The sequence below is a fragment of the Aristolochia californica genome, unplaced genomic scaffold (genome assembly GCF_029961685.1).
Source record: "Aristolochia californica isolate CCGP_79_NKW_82.1479 unplaced genomic scaffold, dmAriCali1.0.hap1 SCAF_2, whole genome shotgun sequence".
Lineage (NCBI taxonomy): Eukaryota > Viridiplantae > Streptophyta > Magnoliopsida > Piperales > Aristolochiaceae > Aristolochia > Aristolochia californica.
In genome coordinates, this window is record NW_027181881.1 from 43,771,871 (window position 1) to 43,792,661 (window position 20,791).

At 39.7% G+C, this 20,791-nt stretch overlaps 3 protein-coding genes across 3 annotated transcripts; 2 read left to right on the forward strand and 1 right to left on the reverse strand.

Annotated features, from left to right (window-relative positions):
• Window positions 1-392: 392 nt before the first annotated feature.
• Window positions 393-6,913, reverse strand: LOC137955639 (protein argonaute 4B-like). Its single transcript, XM_068802669.1, has 23 exons — window positions 6,670-6,913; window positions 6,247-6,489; window positions 5,930-6,135; window positions 5,622-5,843; window positions 5,389-5,525; window positions 5,172-5,269; window positions 4,987-5,084; window positions 4,650-4,818; window positions 4,438-4,554; window positions 4,153-4,260; window positions 3,971-4,033; window positions 3,762-3,875; window positions 3,510-3,675; window positions 3,328-3,440; window positions 3,074-3,211; window positions 2,834-2,961; window positions 2,417-2,482; window positions 1,973-2,036; window positions 1,707-1,818; window positions 1,391-1,464; window positions 1,188-1,282; window positions 1,065-1,096; window positions 393-905 (listed from the first exon to the last, which is right to left on the reverse strand). The coding sequence occupies exons 2-23, from the start codon at window positions 6,487-6,489 to the stop codon at window positions 730-732; spliced, it is 2,739 nt and encodes a 912-aa protein (XP_068658770.1). The 5' UTR covers window positions 6,670-6,913; the 3' UTR covers window positions 393-729.
• A 4,804-nt stretch (window positions 6,914-11,717) lies between these two features.
• LOC137957016 (uncharacterized) lies at window positions 11,718-16,933 on the forward strand. The gene is made up of 8 exons (XM_068804717.1): window positions 11,718-12,561; window positions 12,653-12,838; window positions 12,940-13,038; window positions 13,167-13,277; window positions 14,900-15,031; window positions 15,116-15,253; window positions 16,101-16,331; window positions 16,486-16,933. Exons 1-8 carry the CDS (start codon window positions 12,061-12,063, stop codon window positions 16,867-16,869), a joined length of 1,782 nt encoding a protein of 593 aa, XP_068660818.1. The 5' UTR covers window positions 11,718-12,060; the 3' UTR covers window positions 16,870-16,933.
• Window positions 16,934-18,132: 1,199 nt separating this feature from the next.
• LOC137957044 (ethylene-responsive transcription factor WRI1-like) lies at window positions 18,133-20,625 on the forward strand. Its single transcript, XM_068804746.1, has 7 exons — window positions 18,133-18,341; window positions 18,642-18,724; window positions 18,851-18,859; window positions 18,957-19,045; window positions 19,136-19,260; window positions 19,378-19,454; window positions 19,849-20,625. Exons 1-7 carry the CDS (start codon window positions 18,133-18,135, stop codon window positions 20,430-20,432), a joined length of 1,176 nt encoding a protein of 391 aa, XP_068660847.1. The 3' UTR covers window positions 20,433-20,625.
• Window positions 20,626-20,791: the final 166 nt, after the last annotated feature.

A 20,791-nucleotide genomic window follows, 5' to 3' on the forward strand; every position in this document is an offset into this window, starting at 1 on the left:
CCATGAAAAAGAAAGTGGAATTCCCATCATATGGCAGAAATTCATGCCTTGCATATAATCTCTTTTCTTTAAGTCCTGCATTTATTTATTTTATCTCTTCCATCTTTTTGGATGTCTTTGCGGAATTATGATGGAAGCCACACCATCGAACAGACACCGGCACCCATAAATACTCACTTTGTGGACGACGCCTTGACAACAAGAAAACCACAAAATCAATTGAAGACGATAGTCCATTGTTATAACTTTCACTGGAGAGTTTCTCCAATAACCTCTGGGAGGATAACCATAACAGATTTCCTCTGATTTCACGGAAGATAACTCATGCCAACACATTAATAACGGAAGAAACAGAGAAGTCCCCTCTGAAGCACCGTTATCAAACCACTCCATGGGAAAGACACTCCATTGAGCAAGCAACTAGTTTTTTGTTTTACAGCAAAGGAATAGAACTGAGTATAGTTAACAAGGAATAAAACAGTGTTTAACAAGCCAGAATAACAAAATGAATAGCATGCATGAAGCTAGGTCGACCTCAAAATATACAAAAGCAAAAGAGATTTCAGAGCTCGACACCATCAAGCCCTACTACCAACCACTAACATAACTTCACCTAGTTGGGTATTTACCAAAAAGAAATGGTAAGACAAAAAAGAGCATATGCAAAACGTGCGTTACCCATCTAGTGGTAGTATGTACATTGTGACAAAGAGTAATGGATCTCAACACCTAGCAGAAGAACATCGAACTGCTCACTCTATCATGTAGCTTAGGTAGTTCAGGTACCGGAACAGGTCCAGGGGCTGTTACCCCACCATAGCTCGAAGAGGTATCAGACATATCATCAAACTTTATGAACTGCCCGATCTGAGCTGCCGCTAAATGGGCATAGCAAATTGGTGCCACTGCAGAAATTTCAATATCCTTACATTCAAACATTCATGATGCAAGTGAAAGAACAGAAAGTGAGCCTGGCTTGAGGACGTGCACCACATCGGCAAAATAGCCTATCAGTGGGTTGCTGCACCTCGGGCCTAAGCTAAAGTAATTACAGCAGTACTTACCCACAGAAATGGCGGTTGTACTTCTTTGGTACCTGGGCAGAGTCAAAGGATTTGAGATGTTACCTCAAAAGAAGAAAGATAGAGTGGAAAATACGAACTAAATGCAAAGACTATAAGACTTACACATAGGATAAGGAATGCACTAATTCTTGCAAATCATCAGCAGAGAAACCAACCTCATCCCTCAAGACATGATAATGGGTAGGCCTAGTTGTACCCTATTAGACGCATGAATTAAAATGAATCAGTGACTAACACTTGGTTCCAGAAAGGAAATCATCACCTTATAGCTTCACATAAAAAGGGCTACTCCTAGCAGAACTCACTATCATTCCGGCATGAGAGCACATGAAGAAATCATAGTTACGCGGATGACACACTTTGTTGTCAACAACAGTTCCTGAAAAACATTTGAAAGCACAAAAGTCACAATGTCTAACAGAACAGGTGATGTGCCCCACAGGGATAGGTGTCTCAGTTATCCAAGACATCACGAGATGCAACTTGGGCATAAAAGCTCATAACATCATTTTATACAGATAAAAATAACATCTAGCACTCCTTGAAATCTGAGACAACCCTCATGCCCTGTCTAGCAGTTATGAGACGAATTAATCTAGAGTCTTTGGACAACAATCGCACCTGGAGGAACATTATCAGGGGAATTTGGCTGGAAGAATTTAGTATGATGATTTTTCTGAGCAATAATTACAGTGAATTTGGGAGACCATGTCGCATCAAGAAACTCACAAGCCTACAATAATATATAAAAAAAAGGTTAAAACACTGGAAGAAAGTGAGAAAGAATAAGTGCTTACATTTGCATGTTGGACAAAATCAGAAAAGAAAAAGATGATTGCTAGCATTCCTACTCAATCACCTAATTTAAATGAGATCAATAAGCTAACCTGAATAATTTGATCCAGTTCAATATTTAAAACTTGGTTGAACTGGGACTCACTCACACCATCACTACAAGTAAACACGTCATCAAAGTGAGCAGTTAAAACAAAGCACAAAACAATATTATTTTTTAATAACATATGGAAACAAGGGGACATCATAAATTCAAAATACAGTAATAAGAAATTATCCGAGCATTAACAAGAATAGAGAATCATGCAGTCTAATTAATACAAGGCTCCAATAATGGCCTAAAGAATCCAAAATTTGTGGATTAAAAAAATATTCCAACAAGAGATCGCAAGAACATGAAGACGATGGATAGATAACAAGAACAAGTTCACATCATCAGTATGCCTTTTAAGATAGACACGATAACTCAACCAACAAGAGATCTTTTTGTTTTTTTGTTTTTTGACAATGAACCAACAACAAGAGATCTGGCTTACCGGAAAATAATAATGTTCTCTGGCTTCCTTTTAGATGAGCTGTTATAAAAATCTACCAATGCCTCCCTGATTCATGACATGAGAAACACATAACCAGTCTATTAGAGCTATGAATCATTTCACCGATACACTTACAATACAATCGATATGTAAGTATGTCTCACTATTAACCGCAAGTCATTTTTGGAATCCCAGTAACAAAAACAATCCATCCCCTCAATCTTTGAGGTTAGAAAGGATCCTCCATCCAAGAGAATGAACAAAAAGATTTCAATCAACTGGGTACTGTCAACCAAACAATTGTTTGATACTAACTTAATACCATGTCACTCTTACCATTTTAAAAACAAGAACAGCCACAGGAGTGCAAAAAATGAAATTTCAAGTCAAGAAACTAATCATAATCCAAAAATCCACCTTATTAAACCCTGATCGTTGTCTCCAACAGGTTTAAAAAGAGAATCAATCATCTCGACTTTGGGCGATTGTGTACGTACAGATGCTCTATAGCGTGAAATCAATGGCCATTGACGAGAGCTGACAACCTATTCAATTGGCAGGAAGGGCAGACATGGATACAATGAGCCAGAGCAATTGATACAGGTCAGTATTCAAAGCAATTCCATGCAGGACAGACAGTATAGAGAACTATGTTACCGCAGCAATTGATGGCACATCAGACTGGCCAGGCGATCCATGAGAGACATCCATCCCCAGTATAAGAGTTGGAATTTTCGAAACAAGAGGGATGGCAGGGGAGTGCTCAACAGCAAGAAGGGAGTTAATGCCACCAAGCTGTTGATTGAATTTTAGAGAACAACAAAATCAGAAGGATTGCCAACCTTAACACAGAAAGGCAAACAACAAAAAAATTATATTTAACTACTGCAGTAGAATCTATCACTTATTACTTTGGCATTAATCTTCAAAAGGACATTAGTCAGGTACTGGTCATTGACTTTTTGTGGGGCAATGCATTGAGTCACAACTCCAAATTGTGAGAGACACTTCCTTTTCCATGGGCCTGCAAAGCACACTGTCAAACTCTTATGAAACTAAACAGAAGCAGGCAATACAAGTGCCCAATGCTCACCGTAAATGTCAGAATTTTTCCTTTCTGGAAGAACACAAAGAAGAAACAGTGGAGAACCAGGAAGACATGACATCAGCTGCTCAAACATGTTATCTACTCTTACTATTGGTGGAGCCCGTCTCATATTCATTTCCTCTTCACAGACTGCAGTGGGATCGTCTATACACTGGTGAAGTAAAAATGTAAGAAATACACAACAACTATAACAACCATTGAACCCAACAGGCAACTACAGAAACAGAGAGAACCTACAATTCCTTTTTGCATCCCACACTTTTTCAAATCCTGACTAAGAGCTTTTAGGTTACATCTCGCGCTGAAATTCACTATAGCCCATCGCTCAACTCTGGCTGCTTGGACTAGTTTCTACTCAAACCAAAAATATCAGAAATCAAAAACAGTTACTTCAGGAACCATGAACTAAAAGCATTAAATAATACACCATCACATTGATCAATGACCTTGTTATTGAAGTTCCAACGCCCATTCCTTGGTTGGAAATCTTCTCCATTACCCACTTTCAGCTTTTATTCAAAAATATTACCAAGAAATTAGTATAATAAATTCAGATGGAAAAACAGAAAAATGTTGCAAGAAAGGAGGTCAAATTAAAACATTTATAGTTTTTATTTCCAAAACGAACCTTGGGTGGTGGTAAGACTCGGCCATCAACTTGAGTGAAGTGAGTATTGATTGATACCCCACAAGCACGCAACATGGGATCCACATCATAGTTGCTACTCTTGAGAGCCTACAAAGGAGACCGTTGAGCAAGAGGAAATAACTATAAATTCTATCTAATATATGCTGCACAAAATGGTAAAAAAACCGAAGCAAATAAATTAGAGTATCTAATTGTAAAGATGAAGAAAGGGAACATTAAACTCAAGAACAAACACACACACTCACACACAGAACAGAAACCTACATCACTCAAAACATGCATTCGTTCTTGTGGCTTTTGTCGAGATTTCTCAACAAGGGAAGACCTTTGGAATGTTGACAATGCCTTTGTATAACGTTGCAAAGAAACTAGAGTGCATAGCTACAAAATGAAAAAGGAAATGACATATCAACATAAATGATTTAAAAAGCAATTCTACAACCGTGGAAACCTTTATATCAATTACACTGACTCACCTCAATGGGCATGTAAGTAGGCCTCTTAGGCTTCCCCACATTAATACAAGGCAAATTAGCAGAATATTGTAACTGCATACCCTTAATGTTTGTAAAGTAATCATATACAGTCACCTCACGGGTTACTGGCTCACCATCCCCATTCCCATTTCTCTCTTTTAAGGAGAATCTGTAATCATCAACATGTTTATGTGAATATCTAAAATTGCAGATTGTGCACAACTGGCAATTTCACACAATAGAACAACCAACTCTCTAATATGCTTAAGTACAAATGAGGGGAGCAGCGAACAGATAAGGAAGGCATAATGCTAAAACAGAAAACCAAGAAACTCACAATTGCTCGTTGCATAGCTGTTCACTCAATCCCACAATCTTGCACTCCGCATTTGTATGAAATATTTTCACCCTAAGATTTTTTATCATTCGCTTCGCCTATGGCAAAACCAAGAACCAAATAAGTTTCCGATATTAAAGTCTCAAATAAGGGTTAAATATGACCCATATGGAACTTCACACTACCTTTGCCCAGTCAATAAGATTGGGATGGTTTACTTTCTGGTTGTCAACAAGAAAGTCCACAACAGGGCCTGGTTTGACTATCATTGTGGTTGAGACATCTGAACAGAAAGAAGATTTATAAGTTTCATTGCTATAGTTCAGGGAAAAAAATGTTTTTCTTTAAGAAGGACAAACAAACATATTACCAAATAAACTTGGGAGCAGAAAGAATATATACCAATATTAAGTGATAAACCCCCTTGAGAGGTTCTGAAACTAGAATGAAACCCTCGGCAGCCAAGAACACCACCACCTATGTCAACGAAATTTCTGGGCTCATTCCTAAAGAAAGACTGTCTCACAAGAAGGCAGCCCCTGCGGCGTATGGAAGAAATTTATGAGCGTGAAATGAAAGAACATGCAAATATCATAATGAATAAAAACTAAAATGGACGATCAAAGCCACCCTACTGCTTTGCTGCATGCTGCCTTAGTATGATATCAAGCACTCGCAGTGCTTCCTGTGAATTCTCTGATTCATTACCCCGTAAAGCATTCCCAATAGCTTGCAAGGGAATTTTTGCTGCAAAACTTATCTCCACCTTGAAGGTCTTTGACTGATAGGGGCGCCGTCTCCTTTTTTTTTCAGTCTCATCATGGCTCTCATTGCCTGGGCTACCATTTCCAGAAACCCTGAAAAAACAAGCATTAACCAGACAAGAGCAATTAGACACGCAATAAAACATGTGGTGTTTGATGAAAAATAAACAAAATTGTACTTGTTAGAGGAGATGTCTTCCAGCACAACAGTGAACTCGTGATTATTTTGAGGAAGTGCCCCCACAGTAAACAAGCTCTTTTCACCATCATATGCAAAATGCTTCCCCCCAAGCTCGGTATCATATGTCTGGTGGACCTTGTCAAGTATTTTTCTGCCTACACCTTTTCCGTCAACTGGCTTCCCATCTTCATGGAACAAAGAAACCTGCCCATATTTCATTGAGAGAAAAAAAAAAAAAAACAACGAAGATGAAATACACTTCCAAATACAATAAACCGTTAATAATGAGTGAAAATGAAAGGAGGCAGAACATACACAATAGTGATAGAAGTAACCGTTGTTGCTGCTAACATTAACCTTAAAGTGGTTGGTTAGCAAAGGTATCGGTTGCCCCTTGCGTCCGAGACCGGGTCTAGCCATTGGAACACGTGTAGGCTTTGGGGGTGTTTTCGGCAGCGGATCAAGTTGATCCGATTCTACCTTCAACGGAACTACATTGGGCGGAATAGGAGGTGGCGGCGGTAAAGCCTCCTGTGCCTCGGGGTCTGAGGGGTCCATCTGACATTAGTTACAAATACATAAAGTTTGTAAGAGACAACCTAAACGTTTAGGTTCGGAAAAACCAAACCCCTTCCTCGCAATAACAGAAACATCACGAAAAGAAAATAACTAGAAGAGATCAAGCAAGTCAAACAAACAAGGGACGAAAAGCATATAACCATAATGCAGCTTATTTACCTTAGAGATCAAGCAGAGCAGAGTCAAAACAAAACAACGTCACCAAACAAAGAGAGCAGGAATCGCTAAACGAACACAGGAACACAGGCTAAAAGGAAGAGACCAGCTTTCTAGCGACTGCTCTAAACCCTAAACCCTAGAAATCTGAAGTTACCGGAGACGTAAAAAGCAAGCACCGAGCAAAAGTTCATATTCCTCCCAGAGTTCACTCCTGATTTCTCGCACAGGTTAAACCTCCGGTTTGCTGAAGTAGGCAGGCGAAGCTCTCGGCCTGCACTTCCACTTGTACTTAACTAGAAACCGATGAGTACGGAAAGCAACTGCCCATTGAAATGACAATACGCCCCCTCGTCCCTCTCTGTTTTCAAGGTTTCCGCTCCATACGGGAGAGATACGGTTGCGTTTCTTTAGGGGCAGTTTCGGGTAACAAAATATATCAGAGTGACGATAAAGGCCCAGTTCGAAAAATGAATCCCCCACCAGAATTCGTGGCAATTTTTTCATTTTCCATAGTCCGCAGGGTATTCGTGGTCCTCTTGTCACCTTTGGTTGACCCAGGATCGAGGACAGACACTGCTCTAGCCTTGACTTCCGTTCTCCCGTATGCCCGAGGACCACCGTCCCCGTTACTAACGATGCTCGTTTGACCCACTGTGGGCATGGCCCGTGACATGTTGCGGACATAGATCAGTCGACGATTCGTGGCCCTACTTGTTTTCTTGGTGGACCCACTTTCCTAGTTTTATTTGGTGGTTTTTATTCTGAAGCGACAAGGGCAGTTTTGTACTTCCGACCTCTCTGATCAAATAGGAAATTAATAGACGTTTTCGGACTGCCTCGTTTTTCTCGCCTCGAAGATTCGCGAAACCCTGCCTTTCTCGCGAGATTTTCTGCGTCGAGAAATTAAACGGCAGCGCGTGTTAATATTTTTTACAATTCATATAGAAAGAATTAATAAAGAATATTTTGTTACATGCGCAGCGCCTGCTGCCTGTGACCAGTATCCACCATCTCGGGGGGTGTGACATATTACTTTATATTGAATTCTGATTATTGGATGTACCAAAATAAAAGCTATACTCTGTATGCCAGCTCAAAGTGCCATTTAAGGGTTTCCCCTGATTAAGGGCAGAAAAAAAGCAATTGGCTCATTTCAAATCGAATCAAATAATAGAGAAGAGTTGATTAAAGGAATTTACTTAAAATATATTTTATATCATTTGCAACCCACCCCTAGGTAAAATCCCTATACATAGTAACAAATCATGTGACACATATTTTATATTATTTGTATGTGACTGTTAAATATGTCTATGATTTTACCTTGTGTACAAATAATGTCAAATTTAATTTTTAATTGTTTGCTTCCTTAAGAAATGATATAAGTTGTTGTGGTAACTTTTATTTGTGCAGTGGAAAGTTTACTTTCTTATTTTTTTTTTCACAACAAGCTTAGTGCATCAAAGTGTTGTGATGTTCAGATATTTGTTATGTTTTCTTGTTGTAAATATTGTAGAAAAGTTGTATTATTTATATATGGAGTAAAAATATTATATTATAATTTTTAATAGATCTTTTAAGTTCAAATGAGTAAACATATTTTATATTATCTATACGCGATTGTTTAATATATATCGTGATTGTGTTGATTTTTCAGACAAACCTGAAAGAGGGAGAAGAAGATAAAACATGAAAATGAGAGGTGGGAAAATAGAGAACAAAGAAAGCACATGTAGATGGATATGTGAGGAAAAATACTAAAGAGATATTATACTCTCTTATATCATGTTATTTATCAAGGAATACAACTCGAATCTTACTAAAAATAAACTTTTTTAAAGTTCTCAATTACACCTAAAAAATAACTTGTTAAACAGACTTAAGAGACAAAATATAACAAGGAAACATACTCTTAAATTCCAATTTTTTCCTTTGAATTTGCTTTTTTTATGAGATTTGTCTCGCCTGAAATGTAACTTAAAGTCAAAACATGAGACTTGTCTTAGACTCCTTGATATGACCTATTCAATAGATTGTGACACAAAATAGGTGACTTAGAGTAGTCTTAGTTTGTTTTTAGACTCTTATTTTATTTTTTATGTGTTTGCTTATTCCTGCCAACATCAATTATATACACCTTTTCTATATTTGAACGTGAATGTTAAAAAGGGAGAAGATATTTATCAAAACAAGTTAATTTCAATAAATTGAACACAATATATTTATACAAATTCGATGTCTCCAATCATGCCTTAAATCACACCTTCAATTATGCCTACAATCACATCATAGTAGACTTTTTCGTTTTGATTCTACGAAAGATTTTTTCTTCTTAAAGGAAGCTCAGACAGCTCATGCCAACACTCCCCCTCAAGTTGGTGCATACAAATATCTGATGCCCAACTTGCTAAGTAAGTTGTATAAATTCTTGCTGCATACTACACTTGGTCTGAAACAAAATATGCTATATATCCGCTCTTATTGAGCGCTCCATCGGGTGCAATTAGCAGAAGTCTATTTGTGCGATCCGATTTGGATGTTCAATTCATTAATTCAATTCAATCGAGTCTGGTTCGAGTCAAATTTGGTCTCGTCGTCTTCTTCGTCGAGAGTACTTCTGAACCGTGCTCTCACGGTGAACTAAAGATTAATTCGAGACAGTATTCAGTGACGGGTAACGACATAGCGTGTTCGGTAGACAAAGCGTCATTGGTGACGATAGAGCGTCTTCGGTGATGACGAAGTATATTCGGTTTTGTGGTCACGATAGAGTGTTTTCGGTAATGTAGTGACGACAGAGCGTCTTCGGTCACGATGACTACATAGCAGACTTGCTCTGTTCTTCTCCCTTTTTTTTTTTTTTTTTTCTTTGCCCTCTCTTTTGCTGATCCTCGTCGGGGTGTTTGCCCTCTCTTCAATGGAGTGACTTCAGCGCCTGCTCAAGCACTGCCACGTCCTTGGGGCCAACCTCTTCTTCAATAATAATGTCTCATAAAAAAGAAACACAATAGCAGCAGCTGAAATAAGCTTGGGTTGGTCCCATTTAACAATACCCAAAAAAATCATTGTAATATCACCCACGAAATAATCCAAAGCATATATCGAGTCCTGCCGAAATCTTGGGCATATATACCGAGGTAGCAAATAAGTGACCTGATCCGGGTTGACTCGGACCGAGTTGGTTCCAGTTGACTCGGTCTAGCTGGTGCAGGAGCAGTACCCTCGGGTTGCTGGTTCGCTGGCTCGCTAGTCCTAGTTGACTCGGGCGAGTTCGGGTCTTGGCAGAACAGAGCACGCTGCGCTGATTATTTTTGAGTTTCCTAAACTTGAATAAGGCAACAATATCATCTTTTTCTTCGCCGACGGCATCATCGGCTTCCTTCGTTACAGTGGTCGGCAGCGACAACGGGACCGGTGGTGTAGTCATCGGCGACGCTATTTCGGCTACGAGACCGTAGTTGCAGAAAGAGAACAGAGTTTTGCAAGTCGGCTTCTTTCGACGACAGCAGTGATTGGCAACAATAACGGGTTGGTGGCGAGGTCGTCGGAGATTGTCTTCGGTGATGGTCGTCGGTCATCGACGACGTTCTTTTGGCTACGAGAAGGTCGGGATACAGAGTTCTGCAACTCCCCGATGATTTTTTTTCGGCTTCTTCCTTCGGCAACTACGGGAGCACTTAGCTCCGACCTTCGGCGACGGAAAGGAGAAGATAATTCTCCCGCTCTGATACCATGTTAAAACGGGAGAAGGTATTTATCAAAACAAGTTAGTTTCATTCAATTGAACACAACATATTTGTACAAATTTGATGTTGCCTTAAATCACACCTTCAATTATGCCTACAATCACGTCATAGTAGACTTTTTCGTTTTGATTCTATGAAAGATTTTCTCTTATGAAATAAAGCTCAGACAACTCACGCCAATAGTGAATTTCAAAAGTCCTTTGATTACAAGTCAAGGAAGAAACCTTCATTAGATTGGAAGTTGCACTAGAATTTTTTCAACCTAGGTGAGTCTCAAAGCTCAAGAAAAGAGAGTTTCATTTCAACCAATTATCAAATTAGAAGAAATAAATTGATAATATGATCTAATAAGTATCCAGGAAGCCTACTACTCAACCCGCTTAGTTTGGCTTAAGATATAAAAGATGTCCATGATTTGAAACTCTAAGAAATAAAAAATAATATTGATTTAGAACTCTATCTATACTACAATTTTTAGGGTTGTAAGAAGGTAAAATCTAAGTTTTGAATGTAAGACCTGGTTGTAGAGAGGTTGGTCATGGTAGCTATGTTGGATTTTGTTGAAAGATATGATGTAATTTAAGTGTCATTGATATAATTAATTTATATTTTTTCTTGCTTCTTTTATCCTTGTTAGGATGAAGGAGATAATTGTAATATTATACTTTTATCATATTTAAATATAGCTTATAAGGGGAGTGTTTAGATCAAGTACATTACCCTATTATTCCTCCTTTTTTTTTTCAAATTCGTCATTTTTCCTATTCTCCTCCTAAAACCTTATTTCCACATCTTTTTTTTCTCTCTATCCCTTGTTGAAGTGAAGATAGGGATGGGCATGGGTTATGAACCCCCAAAAAACCCATACAATCAAACCCGACCCCAACCCAATCACTATCCTCGTAACCTCGTCCTCCCCCATCCGCGTAAACTTGACGCATCTCTACCCCGTTTTATATTTTTCCCTCCCATTTTTCATGGACATCCAAGGCAAAATAAACATTTTTTCTTTTCACTTTTTTGTCTCTTCTTTTATCTTTTTTTTTCCCTCCATAATTTGTACTAAAAAAAACTGCCATGGAATTGTCGGCTCCTTTCAAACTTTTTGATTCTGGTGCGCTTCTCACGGTAAGGGATTCTCATTTGGCTTCGTCCGAAACTGCCAAATTGAAACGTTATCAGTTACCTCGAAGGAGACGGGAAGTTCCCCACTCAGAATATTTCTCTTTCATTCGTCTACTCGTTTCGACCAAATATCATGCCTGCATTGACTTCATCAATCAATGTTTGCCTTTCAGTTTCTGTTGATTGCGAAATAGTTCCATCTCATTCGAAAAGCTTGGTTTGGGTTGTCGTATCTTCTCCCGAGGTTCCGCCTCGTTCCAAATTCGTCTTTCCTTATCGGAACCATGTCTCATCTGGTTCCCCGATTTTCAAGTCTGATGGTTGGGATACTGAATGTGTTGTTCAAGTGAGCTGTTTTTGAATTTCTTCTGAAACTCTCCTCCCTCATATCCTGCAGCTTCACTTCTCACAGATGAAGGACTGAGGTGTTAAAGCTCCAGTATTTCATCTATTTGTTCATTTTGAATTTCCAAAAGGTTGAAGCATGGGTTCTGCTTCTCTTGTTTGATCTGGTAAAAAAATGGCGACCTCAGCATTCAAATCGACTTCTAAGAGAGGGACTTTCGGAACTTCTTCAACTAACCCTGCTTCTGCGAATGAAAGCAATACGGGAGACGTAAAAAAGAAAGTTCCACCTCGAAGATCGAGAAGCGTTAGTGCTTTGTCCAGGAATTACACCAATCTCTCGATTGTATCGTCTTCATCTGATACTGTCGATTTTTCTAATAAACGGGATAATCCCCTGTTCGCTACCTCTTCTTCATCCCCCGAAGGGTTTGAACCAGAAAATCCGATAACAATCTCGAAGTTTGATGACGCTTTGGCAAAGTTTGACGAATCTAATCCGAAGTCAACAGGAAGTGGCGATTTGGATGGTAGAAGAGGTAGGTCTGTCTCGAGAAGCTCTGACACTATGAAACTGTTTTCTGGTCCACGAAGAGAAGTAGGACGAAGCTTATCAAGAATGGATATTGGAAGACGTCATAGATCTGTGTCAAGAGGGCCACATGGGAATTATGAGGTTTGAATTTTTTGGAGTATTAATGCAATGCTAATTTTTGCTATTGGTTTTGTACTACTTCTGGTACGTCTCTTGTTTGTTGCTTGTGCAGAGTAAAGCAGAATATCAACTTACTTTAGCTTCGAGTCTGCGGAGCAAAAATAAGAATAGCTTTCTCGTGAATAGTCAAACGGAGGCCGATCTGGTCACTAACGTTTCCAAGGTGACAAAGCCGCGTAAGAGTTTGCTGACATGGTCCAGTAGGTACCCACTTTTGGATCCTACAAATGGAGCTAATGTAAGTTGGCCGAAATCATGAAGAACAAGATTTTTTTTGTTTTATTCTCATTTTTCATGCTGTAATGGTTATTCAAATCATTTGTTGATTGGGTTCTTTAGTCATGTATGCGAGGACCTAATAGGGAGGATGGAATTACTTCAAATTCTCATTCGGAAGCAGAAGAAAAGACAATTAGATCCGTATTTGAGCATATGAAGGTGAATAAGAAAGCTGAGTTTCAAATCTATGATCTTGTAGAACTTTAGTCGTTTTCCCATCAATGACTGATTGACCGTAATCATGGATCTGACATCATGATTTCTGCTGATTTTTGCTTCCTTTACAGGCTTCCCAGAGTGATTATACAGCAGGTGATGCCAGCAACCATGTAATATATGAAACCCTACGATCTGAAGTGAGAAGGGCCATTTCTGATATACGAAATGATCTTGAAAATGTAAGTTTCTATGTCGTTTTTTACTTAATCCTTGATTTTGTGAATAATATTGTAGTAAAATATCAATCTGTAATCCAAATTTTATGGGAAAAAAATTTAAAAATTGACCAAGAATTTTGTTAAGGTCTTGGTTGCTTGCATTTTGATTTGTATACTTGTTAAAGGGAAGACAAGTGCTTCACTTTGCTTGCATGAGGTAGAAAATGAAGGTTTACATGGATGTAAGGGTGGAGAGATCAAGTTTGAAGAGCAGTCATTGGGTTATGAGGAAGTGGAAACCAAGAGGAGGAATGTAAAGATAATGAAAGTTTGGTGTAGATGAATGAGGGAAGAGACATTAGTCGAGAGAGGAAGGACTTAGGGGTTGTGGGAGGTGAGGGAGATAGGGGATGGTGGGGGAGAATTAGGGCTGGACATAGGAGAAAGGATGAGGAGTGATCAAACCCACACAATCGGGGGGTTAGCTGCCTCAAATTTCATGCCACATGAGCCTGATTTCTGAAATAGATTTCGGCCTGCTCACTCTGGAACTCATTACAATTTATAGACTCATTTAACCTTAATTCGACTAATTCCCTAATGCCAGAATAGCCTGCTGGCTTCCCCATGATAAAACCTCTAATTCTCTAAAACAACTTTGCAGCCATAAAAGAACTACTTTACTGGACCTTTCCCTTGACTCAGCCTATGGAGAGGCTCCCTTATTAAACTCAGACTTGCCAACATGACTGTAACATCTCAATGCCACTACTAAGTCTACTAAGTTAGGTCTACAACTATGTAACATTTAGTCAGATGTTTCTTACAATCAGCGAGGTTGACTGGAAACACATTCTGTTTTTTAGTTTCCACTGCTAACCACCTAAACCAATAACGGATCCTTTTATTTGCTAATTTCCTGCTGCCCATTTACCATAAAAGCTGCTATTCAAGGACACTCTGTGAGAAGTTATTATGCTCTCATGTTTATATTCTGAAATAATTAGGTCCACCATCATTAGGAAAGTCCTTTTGTGATGCAGGCGAAAATATTTGATGCGGGTACATATTCGGATCCTTAATAGGATCCGGTGTAAGTAGTCAGATCCTTAACCGGATCTTTAGTCGGTGTCGGATCTTTAGTCGGATCCTTAATCGGATCTGTTGTATTGAACCTGGATTAGGGTTTGCTTTATTTTGAGCTGCAGCCCGGGCTTGTCGGGGGCGTTGGGTTCGGTTAAAAGACTGTTTAGGTTTTAGAGGGAGGGTGGTTGAATGATATTGATTTGTGAATCGCTTTAGAGAATTTCTCTACGATTTCAGGGCGGATTTCTTGCGTTCCTCCCGTGATTCTCAATTTGATCCGCCTACAGGATAATCACTATCTTATCCGGCGTCATTTTGACAATATGAGAAGTATTCATCTGGCTAATTCTTGCAAGTGAAGATTATACAAAATTGTAGGTTCTTTGCAATTTCTTCCTTTTTTTTTTAATTGTTGTAACTGGGTTCCCAATGTCCTGTTGGACTAAAGCTGAGATCTATTGCACTTAACATCTATAAATTCAATTAATTGGGTCATTCTTATTCCTATTTCAGTTTTCAGTAAGATATGCTTGCTTGTATTAATCTAATTGTATTAGGCTGTTCGAGGAAAGAACCCTGCTATATTCTCAACAAACAATGTGACAGAGATTCCTCCGGAGTTGGTGAACCCAAATGCTATCGAGTTACTTTCTGATATCAGAAGGGAGTATGCGTCAAAGCTTGAGCAGGTTCCTTACCTATGACCTATTGAAATTTTCATTTTTCTTGGAAGGAAATGAATCGTTCTTTTGAATGGGGATTTTGACATGTAGTCCCAGGAGCGAGCCAGGAAGCTTCGGGCAGATCTAGCAATTGAAGTGCAGCGGGTGCAAGAACTGAGTAGAATTTTGAAGGGGGTCCTGCCTGACCCAAAGACTCCTCAAACAAGTCATTCTCGTCCAAGGAGAAAGGTATGCTGGACTAGTTGTATGCTGGTGTTTCTTGTTTTCTTCAACACCAATTTGATTAAAATCACCTTGGAGTAATTGTAGGTACTCTTGTAGAGGTCAGCACTTGTGAGTCATCTGCTTGTGGTTGTAAATGTGTCATTGCTTGCATTTTACCCAGGTCCACATTCCATCAAGCTTTGTTCTCAATGTGCTATCTGAATAGCCAATTGCTATATTTGGTCAATATTGGGCCAGGCCCAAGTGGGTGGAGAAATAATGAACCGGAATTATTTAGTTGAACCCAGTGCAAAACCAACGTTGGGTAAAGTTTGGTTTCAAGTTTGGTAGCTAGATCAGGCAAAGTATAAGCAAGACCCTCTTTGTATAGAGGAAAAGGCAAGACAATTAACCTATTGTATTCTTGAGGACTAATCCTAAAATATGCCGCCAAGGCTAGGCAAAATGTTGACCTTTACTTTTTATAAGTCAATTAGAAATTGACAATTTTAAAAAAGAAAGTATAGCAGGTCATCTTTGTGTATTCCTTGTCTGGATTGTTCTTGTATTCAAGTCTTATAAGGTTGGTTAAGGGGTTCTACCAGGTTGCATATACGTGAATGAGTGCTAATGAATGGCAAGTGCAATTCTTTGAATAATCATATGTCAATTGATGATTGATGTGTAGCTCTGGATGTCTTACTTTTATTCGTATTGGATGTTACTCACTATGATTACATTCATAGTGGAAGGTATTTTAGCACATGGCATTGATGCAACTTGATTCTCTAAATGTATTTAGATGGGTTGTCTTTTGTTTCTTTGTTGGTCACTTAAATTAATTCATTTAGCATGTCAATTGCAATGGCAGACTAGCATAGAAAGGCGTAAAATGTCCAAGCATTTGGCAGAGGAAGCGATGAACTACTTTGATGAATGTGTATCAATCTCGACTTTTGATAGTTCTGATTTCTCTGCACCAGAGGAGCCACTTTTTAACTCTGTTGCCGTTACTACTTCACTGGGAGGCAGTGGTTTTCCTTTGGAAGGAGGCTCAACTGCCTCAACTTCCTTCTCTGGCTGTCGTGTCTACAATAGCAAGGTAAATTTCCAAATGCAGTTTCTCAGATTCTTACTTTTAGTGTTTGAGTATTTTAACAACCTTTAATTCTTGAAAGCCGACATAATTCACATAAAAACTAGGAATTTCTAAAATTTCTTTGTTACTAATCAATTATTTTCTTTTTCTTTTGTAGGACTCGGATAATCAATCTCATTCCTCTTTTATACATGACCATTCAGATTTGACACCAAGCAGCAGTAGCAGTGAAATAATCAGAACACGTACAAATTTTGATAAAATCAATCTATCAGGTCCCACCCTAATCCAAAATGGAAATGTTCTGAAGTCATTGACATCAGCTGAAACAGACAATGTCAATGACATGAGAAACTTAGTAAAGAAGTTTGAAAAAGGGTATCAAAATGAAGGCTTAGTAACATGGAAAGAAGGACCAAGGTACTATGCAGATGACTACAGTTTCTGTATGTCAGCTGAGAGAATGCTATTTGACAAGGTAATTTATAAGAAGAGAATAGAGTCTGGTGGTCTTCTTCTCTGTAGTATTAGAATTTTTTAACAATTAATGTAAATTCCATAATGCTGTCAAAGACATTGTTCCGTTACAGGTCATACATTTTGACAAATATTTACAAGTCTGAATTGCATTGCATAAGGAGGTAACAGACATAACCCATTATAATTAGTTTTTATGTCGTTATCTATGACGGCTAAAAAGTTATAAAATTTTAAAATATTTATTTAATATATAAATATTTTTGTTTAGAAAAAAGTTCCAATTTTCACTTCAATTTTGAAGTCCTTTAATGCTATTGACTTGATTAATTGATGGACTAGTGTTACGTAACTAAGGTATCAAAATGTTTGCTATCCAATTTTCAGAGTAAGAAGCCAGTTTGAAAGTGGTGCAAAGAACTTGAGACTGCGTTTTCCCATTGCTATTTTGTTGTAGTAGAGCACCAAACTGGTTTAGCCTGGTTGGGGCCCTTCAGCTGAAAAGCTAAAAGGTGATTTTGGCTGTACTGGAAAACGGAGTTCGAAGGTCCAAGGAAGCTTCTGGTGTTGTGAAGTTCAGAAAATGTCTTGCACGAAACCTGTATACACGGAGATGAATTGAAAACACCAGACACAAGCATTCCAATTTGGCAACCTAATTTCACAGAAGCAGAAAAGATAACCACAGAGTAGATAGGGAGTTACAGGAAAAAGGAACAGGTACAGCGAGTGGGACCCCGGAACAATTTTAAATTTGAGCAAACAGGAGGCAAGACCTCTTTGTTCCAGATAAGATACTCGCATGTTAGCAGAAGAAGAAAACCCAAAAACTGGACAAACAAGTCGGAAATTTGATGGCCAAACAGGGCAATTACACCAAGTCAGTTAGGCTGCGGGAGATTTACTTCCATCAAAAGTATAGGCAGCTCTCTGGAGTGGGTACAAAAGAGGCTACAGAAAACGTTTCTGAACGAACAAAATCTTGGCGTTTTTGACTCACCATTTTTCATTTAAACGACTAAGAGAGAGAGAGAGAGAGAGAGAGAGATTCCTGCGCATCGATGCATGAGAGCAGCCTCAGCGTGTGCTCCCATTGGAAGCATGAGAGGCCTTCTAGCCAGGTGTAGGGTCCCAAATTAACCCAGGTTAAGATCTTAACTTTAAGTTAGAAAACCATAAATAGCGCCCCATCTCTTTCCTGCTCTTTCCTGAGTCACCATTGAGAGTGTGAGACCTCCTTGGGACCAAGAAAGAGAGAGCACAGGGTCCTTTCCAACAAATCTTACCCCCGATATAGTAATCAGCAAGAACCCTTTTTCTTCTCCAGATGAAGAAATCTTCGCCTATTGTGCCTGGGTCTCCTCCATCTCCTTCTTCTTCGTGTTCTTCTTCTGCATATCCTAGTTCTGCTTTGTCTCCCTCTCAATCAGCCATAAGTAAAATCAAACGTGCTAAGAGAACAATCAACGGCGAGAAACGCCTGCTGTCCAATAGCGGAGGAGGGAAGAGAAGCTCCATGTACAGAGGTGTTACCAGGTAAAGAGCGATCCTGAGGAGACTTTCTCTCATGTTCTTCCTCTGCTTAAATTAATAAAAATTATGAAGGTGGTTTCCTCTCTGCTAGTTTCTTTAGAATGGGTTTTCAGTAATGCCTCTGCGAGTCTGAATGTAAAGATCATGCCTGGTTGGTATGAATTTCCGGTGATACTTTCTGGGTCTGCCTTGCATGGATCTACCACAAAAGTTGGCGTCTTTTTTTGTTTCATGTTTGAACTGTTCTTACTTTCTAAGAATTTTTTTTTTCTCCATTACTAAAAACCTTGGTTGCATGTATAGGCACAGGTGGACTGGGAGGTACGAAGCTCATCTGTGGGACAAGGGCAGTTGGAATCCTGTCCAGAACAAGAAAGGAAGGCAAGGTAAAAACATCTCACAGAGAGTAAAAATGGGATATTTCCGCTTTCTGCTTTTCCACAGGCGATGATTCTCTTCTTGACAAAATCTTTTCTTTTTTCTGCTGTTTGTGGCTGATTCATCTCTACAAGTTTATCTGGGTAAGTTGCAGAATCCGAGTTCAATTGAACCCATTTATTTTGCCCGATTCCATCTCCGCTTTCATGCAAGTATCTCACTTCACGGAGCCAAATGCAGGAGCCTACGACGATGAAGAAGCTGCTGCTCATACTTACGATCTGGCCGCTCTGAAGTACTGGGGGTCTGATACCATCCTCAATTTCCCTGTCAGTGATCCCCTCTTCACTCCTTCCTTCTCCTATATACTCAAATTAGGTTCTTTCAAAAATTACTTATATACATATATATGAATGTAGATTAGCACATATATGAAAGAGTTCGAAGAAATGCAGAAACTCACAAAGGAGGAGTATCTGGCCACTTTAAGGAGGAGGAGCAGTGGGTTTTCCAGAGGAGTTTCGAAATATCGGGGAGTAGCTCGGTAAATATTAATTTAGTTTTAATTCATTCTTTTGCTTTTATGCTTTAAAAGATCGTCTACTTTACTCACACTTGGCGTTTTCCGGCTGCCGGAATCTGACGATCTGCGGGCTTTCAGACATCACCACAACGGTCGGTGGGAAGCCAGAATTGGCCGAGTGTTCGGTAACAAGTATCTCTACCTGGGGACTTACGGTGAGATCTTAGTTTCTTTTTCTTTTCTCTGGCTTCTGCATGCGGGAAAGATTCGCCGGAATATGCTTGTTTGGTCGGCGAAGTCGGTGATTTGGCATGAACGTCACGTGACACATGCATAATCCCTGCCGTCGAGGACGCGTGCGAGTGCAGCCATGCACGTGAAATTTCACACTTGTCACCGGCACGGGCCTGCACTGGGTCCCACTTTGCTAAACGCATCAAATGCTGCGTTTATAGTGTATAGAGTGACAAGACAAAAAAGAAACGGCCATCGGGTCGGACTCTGTAACCGGAAAGCTTGGGTCCCACTGCCGTCTCCGGGCCATAATTCTTCCTGGCTGTTACAATTTTTTTTTTCTTTTTCTGATTTTTCATTGTTTTCGCCATGCAGGAACACAGGAAGAAGCGGCTCAGGCTTACGACATGGCGGCGATAGAATACAGGGGAGCAAACGCGGTGACCAACTTCGACATGAGCTACTACGTGAGATGCCAAAAGCTGCGCCAGCTTCAGACCCAACCGCCACCGCCGACCGCTCTGACGGAGGCGTCACCACCACCACCGCAGCAGCCGCATCGCCCTTCTCCTGCTCCCTCTCCCTTCCGGGGGGCATTCCAGAAAACAGAGGCCATGGAGTATATCGTTCCCGGGGACCCCGACCCCATCGGCGGGCACTCAATCATGGACGACCTAGATGGGCAGTCCTGGGACCTCGCCATGGACTGCTCCGGCTATGACCCCCCGTTCTGGGTGGCCGCAGCCTTGGACGACAAGTCGAACGACTTAAACGATCTGTTTAACGATCTGGCATTTGAGGAAAACATCGACTCTTTCTTCGAGGGACTTGAGGGAGCCGCTAAATTCGGTGGCAGCGCCGGCAGTACTCCCGCAGCTGCCCACCAAAGTGGTGCATCGAAAGAGGGGATGAGCTCCTCCGCGGGCCCCATTGCCAAACCCATCAGCATTTGTTCTTAGCTTTTTTTTTTTTTCTGTTTCCTTCTTGTGCTTTCTCCTTAGTTTTGGAGCAGGTAAGGATTGTTCTGAGTTTGGCAGTGTTGTTGGGAGTTTCAGTCTGGTGAAGGCTATTTGGTCTTTATATTTTTGGGCGTTGAATTTTTATTTTTTATTTTTTTAGAGGACTTCAAGATGGTGATGTCCGTGCGGAATGTTTTACAGTGACCTGTTCTTGTTTTTCTTATTAAAAAAGCAAAAAAATAGTTCAAGACAAGTTAAGCCTTCTTAATTCATGACCGAAGATGTTAATACTATAATCTTTTTCAAAAGGATAAAAAGTATCTCATTTTATTGTCAGTATCTTCCAGTGTTTTCCATGC